The sequence below is a fragment of the Dermochelys coriacea genome, chromosome 23 (genome assembly GCF_009764565.3).
Source record: "Dermochelys coriacea isolate rDerCor1 chromosome 23, rDerCor1.pri.v4, whole genome shotgun sequence".
NCBI classification, from domain to species: domain Eukaryota; kingdom Metazoa; phylum Chordata; order Testudines; family Dermochelyidae; genus Dermochelys; species Dermochelys coriacea.
The window spans coordinates 10,152,366-10,178,517 of NC_050090.1; the positions used below are offsets into that span (position 1 = coordinate 10,152,366).

The window sequence follows — 26,152 nt, forward strand, 5'->3', positions numbered from 1 at the left end:
CAAGGGCATCTGCAATGGATACAACCTCTGTTTCTGTCTACACACAGGTCAGTTTAAAATCATCCCTCCTCAGAATCCTGTCATTGCTATCATTGGAGAAGCGGTTGTCCTGCCTTGCCAGCTGACAGGTCAGAATAACCCTGAGACAATTGCTGTCCAGTGGATACTTTCTAGACACTCAGAAAAAATAGATGTGAGCACCTATGATGGAGTAACAAAAGAGGAGAGAGAAAATGAGAGATACCAGGGCAGAACGCAGTTCTTCCACACTGAATTTCAAGCAGGAAACATGTCTCTAAACCTGAAGAATGTCATTGTCTCTGACAAAGGGAAATACACCTGCAGTGTCTCTTTGGGGAGCTGGTATGATGAGGTGGTGGTTGAACTGGATGTGACAGGTAAGTGGAATGGCTCTCTCTCTTCACTCTAAGGTAATACAGTATCTAACCATGTGGGGCAAACAAAGAGTGAAGGGAAATGGCGGGGGGGCTTCCTGGGCCCCCAGGTCCAATGTCCTTTCTTTACCCCTTCTACTCACCCAGTCAACAGTCTTCAGGGGAATCTGTCTGCCGGCTACCAATTGCAGGTCAGGGTTTGATCCCTTGTTCTTCCCTCCCTTTTGCAAGAGAGGGAAGATTTGGCTGGAACAAGGACTAGTCTCTCAGGCAGCCCCTCGAGGATAATCTCTAAGGGCCCAGTCTCAAAGAGACTCTTGCCCCTTTATGGGGTTTACTTTCCACCCCTCTTCCTGGGGTGTATTGTTTTGCCCTCAGTCAGGGTGGCTTTGGGGCAATGTGTCTCTTAGCTGTCTCCACCTTGGCTGGACTCCCTCTGCTGCCAGCAGTCGATGGGCAGAGCAACCTTCTTCCTGTTCACTGCCCCTTCCTGTGATAAGCCTGCACTTTTAAGCTCCTCCCCCTCCATAGAATCATAGAAGCTTATGGTTCGAAGAGACCTCAGGAGGTCATCTAGTCCAACCCCTTCTCAAAGCAGGACCAACCCCAACTAAATCATCCCAGAAAGGGCTTTGTCAAGCTGGGCCTTAAAGACCTCCAAGGATGGAGATTCCATCACCTCCCAAGGTCACCCATTCCAGTGCTTCACCACCCTCCTAGTGAAATAGTTTTCTCCTAATATCCAAACTAGACCTCCCCCACTGCAACTTGAGACCATTGCTCCTTGTTCCGTCATCTGCCACCACTGAGAATAGCCAAGCTCCATCCCCTTCGGAACCCCCCTGCAGGTAGTTGAAAGTTTCTATCAACCCCCGCGTCACTCTTCTCTTCTGCAGACTAAATAATCCTAGTTCCCTCAGTCTCTCCTCATAAATCATGTGCCCCTGCCCCCTAATCATTTTCGTTGCCCTCCGATGGATTCTCTCTAATTTGTCCACATCCTTTCTGTAGTGGGGGCCCCCAAACTGGATGCAAGACTCCAGATGTGGCCTCATCAGTGCCGAATGGAGGGAAATAATCACTTTCCTCGATCTTCTGGCAGCGCTCCTAATAATACAGCCCAATATATCATTAGCCTTCTTGGCAACAAGGGAACACTGTTGACACATATACAGATTCTCGTCCACTGTATTCCCCAGGTCATTTTCTGCAGAACTGCTGTTTAGCCAATCGGTCCCCAGCCAGTAGCAGTGCATAGGATTCTTCCATACTAAGTGCGGGACTCTGCACTTGTCCTTGTTGAACCTCATCAGATTTCTTTTAGCCCAATCCTCCAACTTGTCTAGGTCACCCTGGACCCTATTCCTCGCCTCCAGAGTATCTACCTCTCCCGCCTGCTTAGTGTCATCCACAAACTTGCTGAGGATGCAATCCATCCCATCATCCAGATAATTAATGAAGATGTTGAATAAAACCGGCCCCAGGACAGACCCCTGGGGCACTCTGCTTGATACCGGCTGCCAACTAGACATCAAGCCATCGATCACTACCCATTGAGCCCAACATTGTAGCCAGATTTCTATCCACCTTATAGTCCATTCATCCAATCCATACTTCCTTAACTTGCTGGCAAGAATACTGTGGGAGACCATATCAAAAGCTTTGCTAAAGTCAAGATATATCACATCCACCGCTTTCCCCATATCCACAGAGCCAGTTATCTCATCAAAGAAGGCAATCAGGTTGGTCAGGCATGACTTGCCGTTGGTGAATCAATGTTGACAGTTCCTGATCACTTTCTTCTCCTCCAAGAGCTTCAAAATGGAGTCCTTGAGAACCTGCTCTGTGATTTTTCCAGGGACTGAGATGAGGCTGACCGGTCTGTAGTTCTCTGGATTCTCTGTCTTCCCTTTTTTAAAGATGGGCACTATTTTTGCCTTTTTCCAATCATCCAGGGCCTCCCTCAATCAGCATGAGTTTTCAAAGATAATGGCTAATGGCTCTGCAATCACGTCAGCCAACTCCATCAGCACTCTCACATGCATTATATGTGGCCCCATGGACTTGTGCATGTCCAGCTTCTCTAAATTGTTCTTAACTTGTTCTTTCACCACTGAGGGCTGCTCACCTCCTCCCCATACTGTGTTGCCCAGTGCAGCAGTTTGGGAGTTGAACTTGTCTGTGAAGACCGAGGCAAAAAAAGCATTGAGAACTATAGCTTTTTCTATATCCTCTGTCACTAGGTTGCCTCCCCCATTCAGTAAGGGTCCCACACTTTCCCTGACCTCCTTCTTGTTGCTAACATACCTGTGGAAAGCATTCTTGTTACCCTTCACATCCCGTGCTAGCTTCAATTGTGCTTTGGCCTTCCTGATTACACCCTTGAATGCTTGAGCAATATCTTTATACTCCTCCCTAGTCATCTGCTCAAGTTTCCACTTCTTGTAAGCGTCCTTTTTATGTTTAAGTTTACCAAAGATTTCTCTGTTAAGCCAAGCTAGTCGCCTGACATATTTGCTATTCTTTCTTCACATCAGGATGGTTTGTTCCTGTACCCTCAATAAGGCTTCTTTAAAATACAGCCAGATCTCCCGAACTCCTTTCTCCCTCACATTAGCCTCCAAGGGGATCTTGTCCATCAGATCTCTGAGGAAACCAAAGTTTGCTTTTCTGAAGTCCAAGGTCCATGTTCTGCTGCTCTCCTTTCTTCCTTTTGTAAGGATTCCTGAACTTAACCATCTCATGGTCTTTTCTGCTCAGGTTGCCACCCACTTCTAATTCCCCTACTAATTCTTCCCTTTCAGTGAGCAGCAGGTCAAGAGGAGAATGGTCCCTAGTTGGTTCCTCCAGCATTTGGACCAGGAAGTTGTCCACAACACTCTCAAAAAACTTCCTGTATCGTCTGTCCACAGCTGTATTGCTCTCTCAGCAGATGCCAGGGTGATTGAAGTCCCCCATGAGAACCAGGGTCTGTGATCTGGAAATTTCTGTTAGTTCTCTGAAGAAATCCTCATCTACTTCATCCTCCTGGTCCGGTAGTCTATAGCACATGCCCACCATGACATCACCCTTATTGCTCTCTCCTCTAAACTTAACCCAAAGACTCTCAACACACTTTTCTCCAGTTTCATATTATAGCTCTGAACAGTCATGCTGCTCTCTTACATACAATGCAACAGCTCCACCTTTCTGTCCTTCCTGAACAGTTTATACCCATCCATGACAGTTATCCAGTCATGTGAGTTACTGCACCAAGTCCAGGCTGAGAAAACCTTGCAGATGTGTCTCGTCAGCATGGAACAGGCCAAAAGGAGTTCTATAGCCTCCCTCATACCAGGGTGAGGGGGTATCCCTTCACAGGACTTAATGTAATTCTGTTGAACTCAATTAAATTCTATGGAGGATGAGTTTTATACAGGGAGGGCAGGTGTTTATGTTAGAAGATATCCTTACAGAACTAAGCCCCTGTGTAAAATATTACCTGACACAATTAGGTCATACCATGGTGCACTCCACTTAGCTCCCAAGTATTGTGTTCATGGCATACAAACACAGACGTCAGACAAAAGCCATAAAATTCTCTTTCTGGGGAGTTGCAATATAACATTACCTAATTTCTTAGAATCGAAAGCCTAACACACAATAACCAAAAAACCGAGAGAGACAAAGCAGGGTGCTCCTTATACCAGAGAGGCCCGACTCAGCACACATTGCTTTAGGCTTCCTCTTGTAGACTGACTGCTGCTAAACCCAGATTCACACTTCTCTACAAAGCACAGCAAACAGGACCAGGAAAAAGCCCTGAAATTTAAAGTGACAACTTACAATTTGAACTGATAGTTTCACCACATCTGCACACCAAGATATCTGGATAAATAGGAGTGTGTCCACAGAGGCTTCAGGTTTTTGACAGATTCTGAACTGCTATGGGCAAAGAGAAACAACTCCAAGGTATAGGTTTCTTCAGATACAATGTCACTATTTTAACTTAACATCTGCTGTGGAAAACGAGTCACACTATCTGTTTGGTTCAAATAGTCTGACGTGCTTTTATTTTGAATACAAGCATGCAGGGAGAAGGAGACAGGTATAGTCACATGCAGGTGCCACCCTGGTCTCTCTCTGTTCTGCCCCTATAATACCAGTCTTAAATAGTTTTTTACATTCAAGTCAAATGATGCATTTCCTTAATTTTTTATCATGCAAGCATTGTTAATAAAGCCTTATAAGGAGCCAAAGTAAACAGTTTCATAATTAGCACTGGGCTGATGCACTTCATTATTATCAAGATCTGCGGTTTGCTTGTGGCAGCGTTTTGTCTAGGGGCTTTTGCAGGTTTGAGGATGGGGGTGCATATAATGGATAGCTAGAGACTTGAGCTAGGCTAGAGGTTAGCCTAGTTCATTATCTGGGTCAAAATACCATGGCCCAGCATATGCAAATGCTCTTAGTTTAAGCTAAGTCTTACAGGATGCAGGCCTGTAGGCCTCTTGCATTATCGCTCTTGCCTATGCTTCATATAGTGTATAGATCTTGTCACAGAGTGGGATGGAGTCAGGTTCAACAGCAAGGTTAACAGCAATTTCCCCCATGCATGGGAAGAGTTCCTACCCTGTAATTTCATATGAAGAGGGGTGACAAATTCTGTCAGATTTCTCAGGCAGCATGTGTACAAGGCTGTGGGAAATCCCCCAAACGCTGCACTGTTTGGGGAGGAGACGGTAATAACAACTTTTATTCTTTCTTTGTAGCTAGAGGTGGTGAGTCCTCCATTTTCCTGGAGGACTATGCAGACCAGGCGATCGGCCTCACCTGCAGGTCGGAGGGATGGTTCCCTGAGCCCCAGGTGCTCTGGTTAGACAGTAAGGGACAAAAACGAACAGAAAAGCCTACGACTAGTAACACAAAGACACCTGCTGGAATCTACAATATTGAAAGTGCCATTAACATAGAACCAGGCTCAGACAATGAAGTCTCCTGCAAAATAATCAATAACATACTAAATACAGTGAGCGAGTCCAGAGTCCTAATTTCAGGTGAGTGCAAATTTGAATCAATAACTGTAAGAATCAATAAAGAGGCTGCTTGGTTAATGAGATGTGTCCCGTTTTTCTCTCCCCCTTTGTTGTTAGAAATAGATGCCCAGAGTTTGTCTGGTGTAGCAGATGGAGCAGTGGGTTAGGATTTAGGAGGCCTGTGTTCTATTCCTGAATATGCTGCTGACCTGATGAGTGACACTGGGCAAACCACTTCCCCTCTCTGTGCCGCAGTTTGCCCAAAACTGGCAATAATAATATTGACCTCCTTTGTAAAATGTTTTGAGATCTACTGTTGCAATGCCCAATATAAGAGCTAGGTGTTATTATCTTTTAAATGAGTGCCTGTCAGTTTCCATCAAAAAACCCATTTTGATTAGGCTAAGTTAAAAAAAAGGTTTAAAAATCATAATTTGCACAAGTACATTATTAAGTGGTTTCTTTCTACATAATGATCCAGCTTTCATTGCACATGAATACGTAACACAGTTGCATGGCATTTTCAATATTACTAAAAGATATGGAAAATTCTGTCTCATTCAATGTACTGGTGCATCATTGAAAAAGAGGGTAAAGTTAAGGTGGTGTGTATGACCTTCATTTTGGCCTCTCCTGATTCTTGTGTGCTTAATTTTTCAACATTAACATTACTTTAAGTTTTCATTATTATTTCATGGTTATTGGGCAGATTCCGTAGCCCTTTCTCATACTTTGAAGTACTCACCCAGGTGAGTTGTCCCGTTTATATCTGTTGAGTACAGAGATTCTGTATTGAGTTCAAACCTTGCCACTGACTTGCTTCATGGACTCAGAAGTTGCCTAACTTCTCTCACTTTCCCCACCTCAACAGGGTGGTAATCATACTTATCCTACTTACATCATAGGATGTTGACAGGGTTAATTAATTTTAGTGCATACAGAGAAATGGTTTCTATCATTAACCTGAGTAAGTCCACCAAAGATACTACTTTTAGGTTCTCTACCTCCCTTCCTCAGTAGAGGATCTTTATGCCTTTCTTTTTATTTTATACTATTTCTGGTGGGAATGCTCTGGCAAAGAGATGCATCTTGCATTTTGCCCAGTAAGCAGCAGCGGTTGTGCCCATGAGGTATCTTGGATATGACTTTCACCATTTCATGGACTGATGGAGAACAAGTTACGATTTAAATATGTGCAGATTAAAACCTTTTATTAAATATGCATACAATTTCTGTATGAATACTAACATTGAAAGGGTATTTGAGGTAAATCCTGCAAACCCTACTCATGTGAGATATGCCAATGTCTGAGGTGTTTCTATCTGCATGAGTAACGTGAGCTGGGTGTGGCTGAAGGTGTGTGCTTTTCCAGAATGCACTGGAGGAGCCCACAGCTCTGTTCTCCATGATATCCTTGAAGATGTGTAGAATCTTTTGATCTAAATTCATCTAGACTTTGTTCTGCCAGAAGGAAACAGAAGACTTTAAATTCAAGTGAAATCTGATTTCCCCAAGTTCTCAGACAGACTCCATTTGGTTGGCCTTATAATTTTCATGATGTTTCTTAAGAATTATTGGACTGTAACTGACATTTTCACATATTTTTTCAGATGTTTTCTTCCCAACCACCTCCCCTTGGATGGCTGCTTTCCTCATCATTTTATTTCTTAGCATAACTCTTATTGCTGCTGTAGGGTATAAATTGAAAAGTAAGTATTTCTTTGTATGTTTTTTTCAATAAATATGTGAAAATGTTTAAACAAATGATATGGAATTCTTTACCTATACTAAAACGAAACAAAAACTGAAATGAGTTTTCTAGGAGCAGATTCAGAAAATTAAATATAAGGGTTTCTAAATTATAATTCCTTACCAGATAAGTCCCTTGTTCTGACAAGACAATTTTTTAATTCCTCACATATAAATATATTCAAGACCAGAATAGACACCAATGGATGGTCAGGATTACAGACTTAGCATTCATGCCAGTGACTGTTTCCATCAAAACTATTGTAGGATGCTATGAAAAGTGTCTCATTTTCAAAAGGCATTTTATTTTTTTTTTTCAGATAATAATGACACAACATCTCGCTCAGGTAAGTAAGCAGGCAGGTGAATGCAAATTAATATGAACATATTTTATATTTTAATTTTGACACAGTCCCAGGGAGCTTGTGGAATCTGCATCACTGGAGAGTTTTCAGAACAGGTTCGACAAACACTTGTCAGAGATGGTCTAGTAGGGTGACCAAATGTCCTGATTTTATAGGGACAATCCCGATATTTGGGGCTTTTTTTTATATGGGCTCCTAATACCCTCCACACCCGTCCTGGTTTTTCACACGTGCTATCTGGTCACCCTATGGTCTAGGTTTAGTTGGTCCTGCCTCAGCACAGAGAGTCCAACTGGATGACTTCTCAAGGTCCCTTTCAGACCCTACATTACTCTGATTTTAGAACAAAAGTTTAACGTAACAGTTGCTGTTCTGATCTGAGAAGTTGTTTATAAGTTAAAGGAGATGGGTGGATTTGTTCTGTCTTAATTGTGGTCAACAGCTGTGTGCTTTTAACGTTTGCAGTATGCATCCAATGATTTCATAGGAGCCAGGGTCTATGTTCAGGCATTGAGCAACAGCGAGCATTGCCATTGGTGGCTCATCAGGAAAGTTTGTTTCCTTCTGTTATAAACAGACCTTGTCATTAAAATAGATCACATTCAGGCTAACCTTCTGCCATTCATTGTTAGGTGAGCTTGACATTGTTCCAGAATCATTAACAGTTGTAGAAAGGGGTTGCTTATGTACATGAAGAATCACTTATATCCTCCAATATAGACTGAGTAAAGTATAAAATTTGAGGCCTTTTATAACATAAGCACTGGAAACAGAAGTGATTGTCTCCTGCTGGTTGTCTGCCTGGGAATTATGTTTGCCCATAGTGGATTTGCTCTTGGTCCACAAGGTCCATTCAGGACTAGGGCAAGACCTGGCCTTTTTTAACTAGCTGGGTGAGAATCAAACTCCTCTGATCACTCATTTCCCTTGTGGGTGTTCATGGGGTATCCTAGAAATTTCAGCATCCCATAATATTTCTCTGGTAAAAAAAATCTTCTTCCTCCATTAAAGTTTCAATTTAGTCTTCTTCAGCAGATTGTAGGACTCATGATCAGTCCCATTTATTTTACTTCACCTACACTTAATTGTTTTGGACTCCTTCCTTTATTTTTCAGCTCTTCCAAAACTTATGGATGATGCCCCTCTTTTCCCACCCCAATCATTGTACCAATTGGTATCTGATCCTGCTCACTGATGGTTTTATCTGGCTCACTCAGAAGCTGTCCTATAAAGTCAGAGGATGTGGGTTGGGGGGATATGCTGAGGCAAGGGGCCACTACAAGCACACTGACTTTTTTCCACAGATGACAGTCCATCCACTGCTTTATGTGGTCAGATTCTCTGCATAATCAGTTAACTGGCAGAAACCATCTTCCAATATAGTGAATGAGGAGATAATCTTCAAGTGAAACAATCCATTTCCGGTCTCCTAAAGCAGGTTTTTCCAACATGGAGAGAATCTCGTCCAGTATTTTAAAGTTGTTTTGTGGTTGAAATAAGGCTTTTGGAAACTTATAAGAGTAATTAACATTGCAATGTGATTCCATGTATTTACAGTAAATGAGAAGAAAAAAATGGAAGAAGGTAAATATATATTTTGATGTGATACAATACAAGCTGCTAGGAGTATTTCCATGAGTCAGATTCATGGACACAGTATTACATTGCATGCTGAAATTTTCTAGGACAGTAACCACAGATGTTTCAGTCCTTTACCCAGGTAAAGGAATCACTGAGGACTGGGACTTTTGTTAATATAAGAATCTCTGAATCTATCTGTCAATAAGGGATTACACTAGGGCAATTCACCACGAAAGGACCACATATGCCCTTGAAACAAGACTTAAAAGAGATTTAGGCTGTGTACACACTACAACTTAGGTAGGTAAGTTATCATAGAATCATAGAATATCAGGGTTGGAAGAGACTTCGGATGTCATCTAGTCCAACCCCCTGCTCAAAGGACCAACCCCAACTAAATCAACAAGTTATGTCACTCAGGGGTTTGAATAACCCCCCTGCCAAGTAATGTAAGTTACACTGACCTAAATGCTGATGTGGACAGCGCTATGTCAGTGGGAGAGTTTCTCCTGCTGACAAATTTATGGCCACTTGTATGAAGATTAATTAAATAAACTGGAGAGCTCTCTCCCATCAGCTTAGAATGGCTACACTAGAGAATTTACAGTGGCACAGCTGAACCGATGCAGCTGCACCACTGTAAGCTCTCTAATGTAGCCATAGCCTTACAGAGACAACACTAGTCTTGTGCACAAGTTACGTCTCTCTTAAGTCTTAATCTGAGGTGTGAAATAGGAATTAAGATATTCACTCTGCACCAGGGGGAATTTTTCTTTGAGTGAGGTTTGCTAGAAAGCATGCAAACTTCTCTCCATAGAGAATGTAGCACACATAATAATTAGAAAGCCAGTAAGTATGGGTAATTATGAGTAAATCTAGAACTGCTGCTACCCTGTCTTTCAGCAGGTAAAAACATTTAAAATAAAATTTCATATTGGGAGCAAGAAAAGAAAAGAAAAGAAAAGAAGAAATAACAGTAAAGTTATTTCCCAGTCTCATGAGCTTCCGTATTTTAGTCTCCGAGGTACTCTCAAAAGAAACGTCAGACTACAGGACCATTAATTAGATCACAGATGCATTTAAGTGAAACAAGCCTAGGCTGAAATCCAACATAATCCTTAAGCATTTGCTCAATTTCAAACTCACAAGAAGTCTCACTGAACTCTAAACTCAGATGCTAATCTCCTATCAAATCAAAGCTAACATCAGCTTCTGTATGCCACCACAAACAACCAAAGTAAAATCAATCAAGAGTGGATATGAACTGCTACAAAAAACTCAAAAAGTGAATCTTAATCCACTACAAAAAAGAAGAAAGAAAGAAACCAACAGAGTAAATCACTCTAAGTGTAATTTGAACTAAGTACAATTTATGTAACGACTGAATAACTATATGATAGATTAAACAAGACTAATCTTTAGACTGTCATATAACACCAGAAAACCTTCATATGGAAATACAGTCTAAGCATGAAAATGTATTATAGAATTTACTTCAAAAAAGTACTAATAGATTTTGATTCACGAATGTGGGGGATCTCTTTGATACTGGTTGGTTATATAGTTTCATTGAGATATAGATAGGCAGATAGGGCCATTCACCATAGACTCTTCCTGTTCCTGGAAGCTGTCAAGATTGATTTAAAATATATTGTGTTAATATATTGTGTTGGCCGAGATAAACCTTTTGTCCAAGGCAGCACTCCTCTATCAATTAAATATATTCTAATTTCTAAGACTGTGTGTGAGTGATATATCAAAAGCACAGGAATACTGCATTTTTCAACAAGATCTAAAGGTTGGCCTGGTCAGAATTTTCGGGGGTTTCACTATTTTTTTTCCAGAAAGTGTTTATGTTCTGTGGAAAACCTACAGTATTCATACAAAGACTGAGTATTTCTAAAACAAAAACGTTTGGTTTTTGCCTGAATGTTTTAAAATTTTGACTTTTTGACAAACAAGGCCCATTTTCAGTTACTCCTAAAATGTATTGAACTGTACAAATATTCAAATAAAGTAAAAAAACACTGTGATATGCTCATGGATTAAATCAGTGAGTTTACACTGGATTTACACCAGTGTAATTGAGAGCAGAATTTGACCCATAGAGTATGAATCATTGTATTTTAAAATAAATTATGGATATAGGTGTAAAATGTAAAGCATATTTCATAAATACCATAAAATATACTAAACAACATTTCCCGTCTATCTTACAATGATATTTAAATATCATTTATTTCAGAAAAAGAACATCTGAGCTCCGCACTAGGTGAGAATTCAAATGCTCGTATGGTTCACCATTTTTCTTGTGTGTGTTTGTGGGCGAGTACAGAAGAAAGGCCAACATCCCCAAGTATTTTTGTCTGGTTGACAGGCCCAATCAAGTTCTTATAGGAGTTTAGATTTTCAAGATAAAATATGGAAAATGGAACGCAGATCATTTCCAAGTGAAATGCTCTTTCTTGGATGTGTGTGGGGACATTTAGATTCTTTTTTTTTTTTTTAGTTTTATGGGTTATTTATTATTTTAGAAATTGTTTTCATATCCATTTTGCAAAGACTTGAATCTGGTTTAACAATGGAATAATATGGAATAAAGTGTCACAAGCCACCTCACAGCTTTTTACCCAGGACCCCAGGAATTATTTGGGAGCAGTTTTCTGGCTTATGTTATAAAGGAGGTCAGTCTGGATGATCACAACGGCCCTTTCTGCCCTTAGAATCAAGGAACTCTCTCAATTAAAGCCAATCACCACCCCAGTAACATGCATTTGTTCTTGTTTTTCATTCATTTACTCTTTTAGAGACAAACAAAAGGACAGAAAAAACAGGTAAGTCTCATTTTATTAAAATGCTCAGTGTGGACAGACAGAGCTTTGCCATAAATGAAAACAAGCTGCTTTATAAAACTGAACAGCAGCATATTTGTTATTTGAATGACTATTATATGTATTTTATTTTCAATAACTGATCAGAGATTATTAATAAATGTGGCTGAACGTTAGAAAAGGCGATCATACATAGCTGCCTACTTAACGACATCATAATCATTTCTCCCATACTAGGGACTGGATAGAGATCTCCACTGGTGTCTCTATGCCTTTGACCCTCTCCTATGCTCTCTCTCCCTGTGGGACATCATTGGGACATACAGCTTGCACTAGCTCTTCTAAAACAAAGACTCATAGATCATCTTCTTCACCTCTTATCTCTTCCCTCCATTCAGTCACACATCTCTGACTGCCTTTCAGATACCACTCCCAGGCTGTCTTGCCACTAGCAAGTACAAAATGAATTTATTTTCCTCAAAATCTCTGCTCTCTTCCTCTCTTCTCTATTGCCCTTGACATGCAGATTTGTCATGATTTCCCTCTCCTCTCTCTCCATTTTCCCACAGGTTGATGGAGTGGGCAGGATTTGACTATTTTGTGTTCTTCTACAATGACATTGGCTCATTCTACTTTATTTCCATCACCAAAAGCCTGCTCCAGCTTTCAGCTTGACCACCGCAACATCCACCTTTACAACCTATTAGACCCTCACCGCGTCCCCTCCCAGTTCCATTGACCCAAATTCTGCTTGAAAAGTCACCTAATTTCTCCCCTCATCTAAGTCCACCCTTCTCTTAATATTCTTTCATTGGTTTTCCCTTGCAATCTACAACAAAGTTGAGATGGTTGTCCTAACTTTCATCTCCTGTCTGACCTCTCCAGTATAGATTCTCTTCTCTCCTCCAGCACCTTCTTTGCTCCACCTACAACTGCAACTTTTATGTTCATTTTTCATCCATGATTTCTTCCCATGTGTCCCCTGTACTTTAAATTTCAGAGACCAATGATGACCCAAAGTGCCTCCACACTACATAACTGCAAGTCTCTTATTAAAACACATTTCACTTTTAATGCCTATAAACCCGAGCTCCACAAAGTAGAGCTGCTTGAGAAAATGGAAACAATTTTCACAAACATTTTTTTTCAATTTTCCCCTTTTTCAATTCATAATTTCTTCACGGTTCTGAAGTAAACAAAAAAAATCTGATCTGCTTCATCATATAATGAGATAAAATAAATCTTAAACAAACATACCAGCATTTAAAGAATAATTGTGGAACTAACTAAGAGGAAGCTGCTAAACATCTCTGTCAATTACTCTTTTTGCATGGCATCCTTCATCTCTACAGGAAATTGTCAGTGTATATTGCCTGCTCTTAGTGACAGGAGCCTCATTCAGTTAAATGTCTTAAAGCACGTAGCATGCTATTGGCACGCTACAAATAATAAAAATAATGACAGAGATCACTCAAAGCCTCTTCAAGTGTTTTGCACTCTTTTGTTTGAAATAAATGGGCCACAGACTGAGTCGTAAGAACAGATGGCTATTAAATATGGAGTGAGAATTTAGCAGCATCCTTGCCATGCATGTGTAATAGCAGAATTCTCTATGAATAGTTTTCACAATCTTCTCCATGGATCACTATCTCTTTGCTCACACTCTCAGTTCTTATTCTCTCTCTCTCTCTCTGCTGTTCATTGCACTAATTTTAATTACTATTTTGCAGTAATTCAAGAAATACAAGAAACTATTGGTAAGAAAACTTGTCTATTTTGTTACTTGTCTTACAATAAAAGAGGTGAGTGTTCTGGTGAGTCTGTCAATGCACCTTGAAGGTGAAGCCCAATAAATGTGGTCAAATACCAGCCTGAGAGACTCTGCTTCTACTTCAGGAACATAAGATCTGCCATACTGGGTCATAGCAAAGGTTCATCTAGCTCACGATCCTGTCCCCTACAGTAGCCAGTACCTGAGCTTCGGGGGCAGTGTACAGAGCACAATTCTGAGGAGATCCATCCTAACCTTCCCCTCCTGGCTTCTGGCTGTCTGAGATTTCGGGTCATCTCCAGCATGAGGTTGCATCCCCAACCATCTTGGCTAATAGCCATTGATAGACCTATCCTCCATAAATATATCTAGTCCTTTTTGAACCCATTTATACAATTGGCCACCACAACATACCGGGTTGACTGGGTGTTGGGTAAAAACAGTGCTTCCTCCTGTTTGTATTGAACCTGCCTATTAGTTTCATGGTGTGACCCCCTGCTTTTTGTATTTTGAAAGCAAAGCATGTGGCCCATTGTCACTGCTCTTTTGGGATTGAGAAATATTTTCCTTTAATCATCAGTCTATCTTGCTTAATACATTGTAACAAATCTGTGGAAACAAATTTATTATTAATTATTAATTATTATTATTATTAATTTATTTTATTTATTATTACCATAACACCTAGCCAAACTCCACTGTGCTAGGAGCTGTACAACATGTATTGGATGAATTACAGTAGCATCTAGGATCCCAGTCATGGCACTTGCTAGGTGGTGTATACTATTTGTTAGGTGAGTTACAATAGCACCTAGTATCCGCAGGCATAACCCAAGACCCCATAGTGTTAGGTGCTGTACATTATTTATTAGGTGTGTTATGGGAGTGCCTATAAACCCCAGTCATGGAGCAGGACCCCGTTGGTATAGGTGCTGTACAAACACAGAACAAAAAGACAGCCCTTGCCTCAAAGGGATTACAATCCACTTCGGACTACAGATGTTAATGTTCTGCACATCCTGCCCACTTCGACCTCCATGACAACAGCACAAATAGAACCCAGATCTCTCCTATTTCTATAACGCAGCCCCTATTGCTTCAGCTAAACAAATGTCTTCAATAGCTGAAATCTGTATAGGGTTTGTGAAAGGCAATTGAATAGATATGATTCCATCCAGCAGAAGGCACTGATGATACACACACTTGCAAAATCATTAAAATATTCTGTCTCTGTCTTCCTTAGAATTATAGCCTAGATGCTAAGGGTAATGAAATCTTTATACTTGCACAGATTCAGGTATATAATGATTGTATGTGCACTAACCATAGCGCTGAGATTACCAACATTAGTGCTTATGAGTTTTATTTTTTTTCAATAATTAACTTTGTTTTAACTCTACAGCAGTCGTTGAAACTGCAACAGGGGTGAATTTGGCTCATTTAGTTTTTGCAACAGTGCTAGGAGGGAGACAACAATCATATAAGCTAACACGTTCTACACTGTACTTCAGTATCACACAAAAATTGTGAGGCAGGATTCAATAGTGCTAGACAATAGCACTGGCGAATGATGATGTCTCAGATAAGAACTCAAAACATTGATTAATGATGCCTGTTTGTATGATACAGGTACAAATAATTTACGTAAGACTTATGAGGCTACAACTACAAAAACAGCCCCGGTACTCGCTTTTGGTTTGAGGTATTTATATAATGGAATGAACCAATATTACACTCTGCTTTGTGTCTTTGATAGTCACAGTACAGAGATTGTAAGATAGCATTGCCGATAACATTTACGTCTAAGATTTTCAAAGGAGCTTAAGGAAAAAGGTGACTAGCTTTCATAAATCTCAGCCTCAGTGGCCATGTTATTCCCACTCTTCCTGTAAACAAGCTTGGAAACTAAGAACTCAGTTCTTACTTAGGTGAGTAGTTCCATTAACTGTAATAGGACTGTTAGCGTGGTTAAGGAACTACTAGTAAAAATAAAAATTGCATGACTGAGCCCCATTGTCCAAGCAATGTTTGTACAGAGCTCTCAGAATTTTAAAAACATTAGCAGAAAAGAACTAGTTAGGGTCAATGACTGGAGTATCATTTCATTTCAGATCGACTCTCAAAAGAGCTGGGTAAGTTGAGTTGTTTTAATTATCCATTTATTCTTTAAATGAAAATTATAATTATCATTCTAGTATTAACTAGATTAAAACAGCATGGAAATGAGTGTGCTATACACACATTGGTAGGCAGATAGAAGACATTTTAAACTCCACTGTATTTCACTGTGCCATAGATTGTCAAGGCAGTAATTGCTTTTTCCCTCTGTAGAATTCAGAAGAGCTCAGAGCTATGCAGGTAAGTTGCAGTGCATAAAGTAAACCTGTTATCTAGAAATTATGAGATATTTTCTTTCACAGATTAATATTTGAATTGAAAATCATTCCTTGTGCATTGACTGGATATATATACAGATGATATAAAGATACGTTATATGTCTCAATCCATCTGTACCTTAAATTCTATTGTATTTACCAGTTTTCCAATAGCAATAATTATTTGTTAAGCACTAACTACGAGCTCAGTGCTGTACAGGTTGCAGGAACAAATCATTCTGATGTATAGAAAGAATAATAAATATTGCAGGCGACCAGCTTGGCTTAACAGTAAAATCCTTAATGATCTTAAACACAAAAAAGAAGCTTACAAGAAGAGGAAGATTGGACAAATGACCAGGGAGGAGCATAAAAATATTGCTCAGGCATGCAGGAGTAATCAGGAAGGCCAAATCATACTTGGAGTTGCAGCTAGCAAGGGATGTGAAGAGTAACAAGAAGGGTTTCTCAGGTATGTTAGCAACAACAAGAAGGTCAGGGAAAATGTGGGACCCTTGAATGGAGACGGCAACCTAGTGACAGAGGATGTGGAAAAAGCTAGTGTACTCAATAACTTTTTTGCCTCTGTCGTCACAAACAAGGTCAGGTTCCAAACTACTGCACTGGACAACACAGCATGGGGAGGAGTTCACCAGCCCTCTGTGGAGAAAGAAGTGGTTCAGGACTATTTAGAAAAGCTGGACGAGCACAAATCCATGGGACTGGATGCACTGCATCTGAGGGTGATAAAGGATTGGCGGAACCATTGGCCATTATCTTTGAAAACTCATGACAATCAGAGGAGGTCCCGGATGACTGGGAAAAGACTAATGTAGTGCCAATCTTTAAAAAAGGGAAGAAGGAGGATCCTGGGAACTAGTTGGCCTCACCTCAGTCCCTGGAAAAATCATGGAGCAGGTCCTCAAGGAATCAATTTTGAAGCACTGAGATTAGAGGAAAGTGATCAGGAAGAATCAGCCTGATTCACCAAGGGCAAGTCATGCCTGATTAACCAAATTGCCTTCTATGATGAGATAACTAGTTCTGTGGATGAGGGGAAAGCAGTGGACGTGTTATTCCTTGACTTTAGCAAAGCTTTTGATACGGTCTCCCACTGTATTCTTGCCAGCAAGTTAAAGAGGTTTCGGCTGGATGAATGGACTAAAAGGTGGATAGAAAGCTGGCTAGATCATCAGGCTCATTGGGTAGTGATCAATGGCTCCATGTCTAGTTGGCAGCTGGTATCAAGTGGAGTGCCCCAAGGGTCGGTCCTGGGGCCAATTTTGTTCAATATCTTCATTAATGATCTGGAGAATGGCGTGGATTACATCCTCAGCATGTTTGCAGATAACACTAAACTGGGAGAATGGTAGATTCACTGGAGGGTAGGGATAGGATACAGAGGGACCTAGACAAATTAGAGGATTGGGCCAAAAGAAATCTGATGAGGTTCAACAAGGACAAGTGCAGAGTCCTGCATTTAGGAAGGAAGAATCCCATGAACTGCTACAGACTAGGGACTGAGTGGCTAGGCAGCAGTTCTGCAAAAAAGGACCTAGGGGTTACGGTGGACGAGAATCTGGATATGAGTCAACAGTGTGCCCTTGTTGCCAAGAAGGATTTTGGACTGTGTAAGTAGGAGCATTGCTAGCAGATCGAGGGACGTGATCATTCCCCTCTATTCGGCATTCCTGAGGCCTCATTTGGAGTACTGTGTCCAATTTTGGGCACCACACTACACGAAGGATGTGGAAAAATTGGGAAGAGTCCAGTGGAGGGCAACAAAAATGATTAGGGGGCTGGAGTATATAATTGATGTGGAGAGGCTGAAGGAACTGGGATTATTTAGTCTGCAGAAGAGAAGCAGGAGGGGGGATTTAATAGCTGCTTTCAACTACCTGAAAGGGGGTTCCAAAGAGGATGGATCTAGACTGTTCTCAGTGGTACCAGATGATAGAACAAGGAGTAAAGGTCTCATGTTACAGTGGCGTAGGTTTAGTTTGGATAGTAGGAAAAGCTTTTCCACTAGGAGGGCGGCAAAGCGCTGGAATGGGTTACCTAGGGAGATGGTGGAATCTCCTTCCTTAGAGGTTTTTAAGGTTAGGCTTGACAAAGCCCTGGCTGGAATGATTTAGTTGGGGATTAGGTCCTGCTTTGAGCAGAGGGTTGAACTAGATGACCTCCTGAGGTTCCTTCCAAATCTGCTATTCTATGATTCTGTGATTCAAACACTTGGAAAAGTCCGGTCCCTGTCAAGAACAGTTTACAGTTGAAGACCCCAGTCCAGCAAAATGTTTAAATACAAGCATAACTCTAAAGATATGAATAGCCCTGTTTTCAGTTGTTGGCTATCTGTGTGCTATGCTGTATCAGATCAGATAGCTGACACAGCAGACCTCGATCAAACTGCTCAAGAAGACCACAGACTTGGTTCAGTCGTGAAGACACTTGGCCAGATTTATTGTCAATGAAGCTTGGTAATGGCACCCGGCAGACTCTACAGGGATATTGAGACATGTATGCTTATTACAATGAATTCAGCTCAGTAAGCGGCAGGACTCATCGCTCCCCCCAGTCCAGATAGACACCCCCTCTGTGACCCCTCTTTTATACACTGATACAGTTAAAATTATGTATCGCCCCTCTGACATAATTAATTACCACCCTTTACCTCGTACCTGTTGGTTCGCACAAAACATCTCTATCCATCACACTGTCATCCTGACCTTATCTTTAGGAGGGGTCTGTGTGTCCCATTACTATCTTTGGGGAGTGTATTTATACTGTAACCTTGTAGCGGGGTTTTCTGGTACCACCCTTCTGGAATGTGTTTATGTGAACACTTAGTGACTAGAAGTGCTTGTGTTTTTGAAACTCCAGTCCTGTCCTTTCCAAGTTCATACATTGGATATTGAAGCTGCAAGCAGGCATTTGCTTTGTAACAGGGACTGACTTTTGCTCATAGCCGGACTTTTGCTAACTTTTCTTTTTAGCAGCAAGGCCTGACTTTAGTTCAGGCCTTAAGCATCATACCAGGCCTTTAATTCCAGGCCTTATGTCTCAGGTTCTCTCTTTCTACTACAAGCCCCATTATTGGTGCCTAATAAATAGAGAAAAATATTCACACACTACATGTTATGGATAAAACCTAAATGGTACTTATGTCTTATAGCATGATTCTCTGTGTGTGTGTGTGTTTCTGCAACAGCATTTTGCTGTAGTGGGTGTTTTACCTGTGAAGAAACTTCAGTGAAGAGAGGATGTGTGCCTTGCAAACTAAGAGAAGAAGGATCGCCAGAGATAAGAGGAAGCATGGAAAAAGGCTTAAAGATGAGTTGGAGAAGAATGTAGGGTTGAGAACAGGGAATGTAGGATTGAGAGTCTGGTGGAGTGAAAGAGGGAATAGTGAGAGTTGAAGGTGGAGAGGTAGGTGCACTGTGCAGAGCCTAGAAGATGTAGATGAAAAGCGTGATCCGGATGTGCAGGGTAAGAGGAAGACAATGGAGGGATTAAAGAAGGTGAATGACAGATGAGGCAGTGAGACAGAGCAGATGAGGATCCTGACTTGACCTGTTGTGGCTTAAATGAAAGTTGGGATGTGAGGTGCAAGCTGGGGAGGTGAGACAGGAGGAGGATGTGGGAAATGTGGAAGCATGAGATGACCAAGGGCTGGAGAATCATTTTAGTCATAGGGATAGGTAGGGAGGGGTGGATTATTGAGACATTGTGGAGAAAGAACAGACTAGGTTTCTCAGCAGGGAGACAAGGTGAAGATAACACCAGGGTTGTGAGTCTGTGCACCAGGGTTAAGACAGAGCTGTCACCAGCAGTGGAGAAAGGCAGGAGAGTGAAAGTCTTGGGAAGAAGACTGAGTTCAGTGTTAGCCATATGGCGTTTAAGCTGACAGCAGGACAGACAGGGGCTGATGTGAGCATTCCCAGAGCTCTCCAGGCAGAGTAGGGGACCGACTGCACCATCTTAAGTGACTGTGCTGCTTGACACTCCACTTCATGCTGGGAGCCTCTGGAAGATCGAGCCTGAAATAAGCCTCTTATTTAAAGACAAATAAAGCAATTCCAGAAGAGCTTCACTCCAGGATGAATTCACCCACTGAGCCCAGTTTTTAAAGCACTTGTGGTTTGTAACATAACTCTAGAATTTCACATCCTTTTGGTCAGTTGTGGTGGCCTTATGATGTGGGAGACCGTTGTGTGATTCTTACCTTTAGAGGTGTGCGTGCGTGCGCGTGTGCGTGTTATACAGCACATAAGGTTTGGTCCTGCAAGGTGCTGAGAACTCTGACAAGATCCAATGAAGCAGTGGCAGTCATTTGAGCTACTCATGTTCTGATGAGCTTTGCTGGGCTAGAGAGCTCAGCACATTTCAGGATCAGACCCCTCGTACTTTTCATAATGATTTTTCCCTAGCAACACATAGGAAGAATCCTGTTTCTCTTCACTAAAGGGATGGGAGCATCTGAGTAGCACATCCAGGAGCCATCCAGCCACAGCAGGGCAGGATGGGTCAGAGTGAACTGTATGCAACATGGGATTGCTCCTTACCGCTGCTTACAGAGGAGCAGCTTATATCTCATCTCCAGAAATCTAACCTCTAACCTTTGTCCTGGCCCCAAGCCAGCAGATGTTCCTCCTTTGAAGCAAAGTCACAGCAGAAGGGACCTTAGCCACCTCTCCTACTGCCGTACTGGAGTGTAAGATTGGGAAAAGCTCCCCATACTCCCTCGCTGACCCAGGGCTGGACTTTGCCTGCAGAGTGTGTAAATTACTGCCATACAGTACCCGTTATGTTCATGTTTATATGAATTTGTCATTTTAAAATGCATTTCTCCCCTGGTTTATTCCCTGTCTCTTCTCCTTACACTGAGTGTCTCTGATTCACTCCTTACTAACCAGGGGACTATTCCGGTTTCTCTCCCCAGTTCCCATCACTCTGGATCCGGATTGCAAACACCCAGAACTCAAACTATCAGAGGATCAGAAAAGAGTCTGGAAAGATCCTTCATCTCCTGAGCTGGATGCAGCCTCCTGGGCCCTGCTCGTGGTGGGGAAGGAGGGGTTTGTAGCTGGGAGGCAGTACTGGGAGGTGGAAGTGGGGGAGAAACTGGACTGGGAGCTAGGGGTCCTTAGTCAGATGGTAAGGGACAGAGTGAAAAGGGAGAAAGCAGAGACACTCCCTGAGGAAGGATACTGGTCTCTGAAGAGATCCCAGGGAGACTTTTTTTCAGGCATAGAAAATGCTAAGATTGAAAAGATGGATTGCCGCTATAAAGTGATTGGTGTATTTCTGGATCGGGAAGAGAAAAAAATCTCATTTTATGATGCAGGGATGATGTTCCTCATCACAACTATCCCTGCAGACTTTACTGATAAATTTTTGTATTACCCATTCCTGAGTCCTAGGAACAACACAGGAGAGCAGAAAGCACTAGCAGTCCACCCCATCAGAGTCCCTGTTCCTTTAAAGCCTCTGAGAAAGGAAAAATGAGATCTAGTTACTTTGGTGAAGTAAAACTCAAAAACAAAGGGGAGAAGGGAATGTAAATATGTGAAATGGTAAAATAAGTAAAGAAGAAATTGAAGATTAAATAAAACACATAAAACAGAAGAAGAAACAAAAACACTTGCCATAGGCTTGTTGACTCTGAAGTTGAAATCAATACATTCTGAAAGGAATGAGATTTGTTTTTATAGAAATATTTTTATTTAACTTTGTTGCATTTTTTAAAAATAGGAAAATATTTTAATGACAAAATCTTGGCGGGCTGTGTTGAGATGAAGGGGAAATGTAAGTGTGATTTTGCCAAGCAATGTAGCAATAGTCAGAAAAGACACCATTATGGTTGGCTATCCACAGAGAAGAGAATAAAATCTTGCAATTATTCAGTTGCTGGTTAAGAGTCAGACAGGAATGGTTATGAAGAAAAATGAAATTTCTAATACAAATCCTGTATCCCAAAAAGCATATTAGATGTCCCCGTGACATCTAAAGCAATAATATGAAGAGAGAGTTTGATTATGCAATATAGAAAATTGAAAAATTAAGATTATGAATAGAGTCTAACTTTATGTCCTCTGGAAGTTCTCAGATGTTTTCTGCTGCCTTTTTATGTGTTTAGACCTCAAACAGTGGTGTTGTCATTCTGATGTATTTTTTATTAAACTGTCCATATTTCAGTAAACATTGAACCTGTCTCTGGGTGTATTTCCCTGATGGGAATAATTCCCCAACTTTGGCTCTATTGATCCCAGTACATATAGTAGCTTTGTTAATAAATTATATAAATCTGTAGGTACAATACTGCTGAGTCACAAATTTAGCTTAAGCAACACAAAATTCATTATATTCATCCGAAACCTTGAAGTAGTTACTTTATACCTGACTCCTGGGCTTCATGTTCTATTTTTCCCACATTAGCTCAAGAGGTTTAGGAATGAAGATGAGTCACAAAGTGTTAGGAACTTTATCAAGAAGCAAAGCCCCCTTGTGTCTCCTAAACACCTGCCCAGTTAATCTCAAATAAACAAAAACAAAACTATTCTACAGATGGGGGACAAAAGAGAGTAGATTATAATACTTCTCCTTATAATTGGAATTATATATATATAAATTTAATGATAAAATATATATTTTATATAAACCAGATACCAAGAGGGAGGCAGTATTGCCTAGTGAATTGATCTCTGGAGTGGGGTTCAGAAAACATGGTTTCTGTTCTCAGTTTTGCTGCTGTGCTGGGTGACCTTGGCCCAATCATAGTCTCTCTGGGCCTCAGTTTCCCTAACTGTACAATGGGGATAAGGAAACTAACCTCCTTTGTCGAACACTTTGAGATCTACTGATGAAAAGTGCTGTATAAAAGCCAAGCGTTATTATTACTCTAAACACCAAATAAATGTTCTTTTCTTTTTTATTCTACTTATGTTGTGTGGTTTTATTTTCATACATTATTCTTCCTCTAAGAGGAATCCAAAGTTGCATATTTCAATGCAACCGAAACAATTTAAAAATACTTGGTGCTTTAAAATCAATTTGAACATCACCTGTCCAACAAATACAACCTGAAATCATTGATTTGGATAATACAGCATCATGATAGCTGTATATGCTTATCATTTAGATTCCTGCACCCTGGCTTTTCAATTATACCAAATTCTTTCCATTCTTTGGTGTATCCAAATCAACTGTCCTAAGTAAAATCAATCTTGAAGGATATTTGGTGCTCTTGTATTCAGACTGGGGGGTCAATGGGCAGAGGTATTTTGAGGAGGCAGATTTACTGAGGTGCAGTTGTGTCAGGAACGAATTCAATTATGGGGACATTCAACTAGGAACACATTATGAAGTGTAATTCCTGCCTGGGGAGAGATTATGGGGTACAAATCCCCCAGGGTGAAAGATTGGGGGGGAGTTCCTCTTGAGGGTAGATAATGTTATTAGGCCCCTCTTCTTTGGTACATCTTTTGGGGGTTCTGGCCAGGCCTATCACCTATCAGCTGGCTGGGCTGAGCCACTAGTGGGGTGATATGGGACCCTCATTGTTGGGTGGCCCACGCTGGGCAGGAGCTGCTCCCCCTCTAAGCCAGGCCCCTGCAGAGCCTGGAGCTGCCAAAGAAGCCAGTTGCCAGGGCAACGCATTCATAGAGCAAAAGGTTTCAGAGTAGCAGCCGTGTTAGTCTGTATTCACAAAAAGAAAAGGAGTACTTGTGGCACCTTAGAGACTAACAAATTTATTAGAGCATAAGCTTTCGTGAGCTACAGCTCACTTCCGATGAAGTGCATCCGATGAAGTGAGCTGTAGCTCACGAAAGCTTATGCTCTAATAAATTTGTTAGTCTCTAAGGTGCCACAAGTACTCCTTTTCTTTTCATAGAGCAAAAGCCCTGCCTGAGCAGAGAGATATCTGAATGCCCTGGGGTATGCGGAGTGAGCAGGATGGGGAGGACGGCACAGTATCATTAAGGGGGTTTCTGAGGCCTGCCCTTATTGAGGAGTCATCCCCTAAATGTGGCAATCAATCTCCTTAGTGTGCATCTGAGGGGTCACCCCCTCCCACAGCCTCAGCCCCATCACCTGCAAGTCAGGGCTCTCATGAAATCACTAGCACCACCATAGCTTGGCAGGAAACAGTCTTCCCTTTCTGCAAAATGTTGGAGATTTCAAAACAATGTCCTGACCCACATTGGGATGAAATTGAGATCTTTCCATTTTTTTCCCAAAAGCCAGAGACAAAGAGAGATATCAGAGGAAGAAACCCAGCCACCCTTAAATAGTGCACTCACCTGGGATGTACAAAACCCATGTTCAAGCCCCTTCTCTAGCTCATTTAGAGGAGCAATTTGAACCTGCATCATTCACATTATCGAGTAGTTCCCCAGGTATGGGGATGCTGGCAGATAAGGTCATGTCAGAATGTATTCAAGTCAATATACTTATATATTAGTAGAGATCAAAATGAGTGCAAATGTAAGATTGTATTAAGATGTTTAAACTTCACGAAAATGTGACCATATTGTTTTTACTTGTCTGTTGCTGTTATAATGTAATTGCAAACCCTTACATTGTGTATACTCCTCTGACTAAATAACCCATCAAAGAAATCTTGGGAAATGCTAATGAAGGACTTACGTCCAGTTTTGAGCCCCCCATTACAGAAAGGATGTGGAAAAACTGGACATAGTCCAGCAGAGGGCAACAAAAACGATTAGGGGGCTGGGGCACATGACTTATGAGGAGAAGCTGAGGGAACTGGGCTTATTTAGTTTGCCGAAGAGTGAGGGGGGATTTAATAGCAGCCTTCAACTACCTGAAGGAGGGTTCCAAAGAAGATGGAGCTTGGCTGTTCTCAGTGGTGGCAGATGACAGAACAAGGAGCAATGGTCTCAAGTTGCAGTGTGGGAGGTCTCGATTGGATATTAGGAAAAGCTGTTTCATTAGGAGGCTGGTGAAGCAGTGGAATGGGTTACCTAGAGAGGTGGTAGAATCTCCATCCTTAGGGGTTTTTAAGGCCTGGCTTGACAAAGCCCTGGCTGGGATGATTTAATTGGGGATTGGTCCTGCTTTGAGCAGGGGATTGGACTAGATGACCTCCTGAGATCTCTTCCAACCCTAATCTTCTATGATGCTATGAGTTACGGTCTTTGACAGAAAAGGCTAATTTTTAAGCAAATGGCCATTATGCATGGTGGTCAGAGGTCAAAAGGCTAAGTGTTTTCTTCACTCATTGTCATCAAAGGAAAAACCCAGGTGGGTAGACAGACTGTCAGGCGTCTTCTATAAATATGGAATCAAAGAAATCCTTTATCTCTGGACTGTTTGGACACTTACAGGAAAGTGTACCAGATGCAAAGCAGAGATCCCCAGAGATAATCTGGGTAATGTGAAAAGACTTTTGGAAAACTGGGAGATTACGACATCTCTCCTTCAAACTGGAATTATAGACTGTGATTCACTTGTTATTATATTTGATCTGCTTTAACATCTCAATATCTCTCACTTCCATTTTTTATCTAATAAAATGTTAGTTAGTTTACTATAGAATTGGTTACCAGCATTGTCCTTGGTGTAAGATCTGGAGTACCAGTTGGTCTCGCATTGGTCTCTAGGCACTGAGCGAAATCTGATGTGGTGTGATTTTAGGTTTAAGTAACCTTTTATCACAAAGTTTAGTTTGTCTGGGTGGCAAGATAGACTGGAGATACTAAGGGGACAGTCTGTGTCTCCATTGTAAGACTGGTACAGTGATCCAGGAGTTCACATTTGTTAATGGCTTGGTGAAAACTAATTATAGAACTGTAAGGTTACTTCCCCACTCTGAACTCTAGACTACAGATATGGGGACCTGCTTGAAAAGCTCCTAAGCTTACTCTAAACCAGCTTAGGTTAAAACTTCCCCAAGGAACAAACTATTTTACCTTTTGCCCTTGGACTTTCGCTGCCACCACCAAACATCTAACTGGTTTTATTTTATTAAGAAAGAGCCCACTTGGAAACGTCTTTCCCCCCAAAGTCCTCACCAAAACCTTCCACCCCCCTTCCTGGGGAAGGTTTAA

General features: G+C 41.3%; 1 protein-coding gene across 2 annotated transcripts in view; it reads left to right on the plus strand.

Annotated features, from left to right (window-relative positions):
- Nucleotides 1–22,288, plus strand: part of LOC119846903 (butyrophilin subfamily 3 member A2-like) — a 29,237-nt gene extending 6,949 nt beyond the window's left edge. For both annotated transcript variants that reach the window (XM_043501368.1, XM_038381135.2), the window contains exons 3-13: nt 48–398; nt 5,147–5,431; nt 7,021–7,119; nt 7,480–7,506; nt 9,082–9,108; nt 11,351–11,377; nt 11,913–11,939; nt 13,667–13,693; nt 15,819–15,839; nt 16,039–16,065; nt 21,022–22,288. In XM_043501368.1, coding sequence (XP_043357303.1) covers nt 48–398; nt 5,147–5,431; nt 7,021–7,119; nt 7,480–7,506; nt 9,082–9,108; nt 11,351–11,377; nt 11,913–11,939; nt 13,667–13,693; nt 15,819–15,839; nt 16,039–16,065; nt 21,022–21,587 — 1,484 coding nt within the window. In that variant the 3' untranslated portion in view covers nt 21,588–22,288. The remainder of the gene's footprint in view (nt 1–47; nt 399–5,146; nt 5,432–7,020; nt 7,120–7,479; nt 7,507–9,081; nt 9,109–11,350; nt 11,378–11,912; nt 11,940–13,666; nt 13,694–15,818; nt 15,840–16,038; nt 16,066–21,021) is intronic.
- Nucleotides 22,289–26,152: the final 3,864 nt, after the last annotated feature.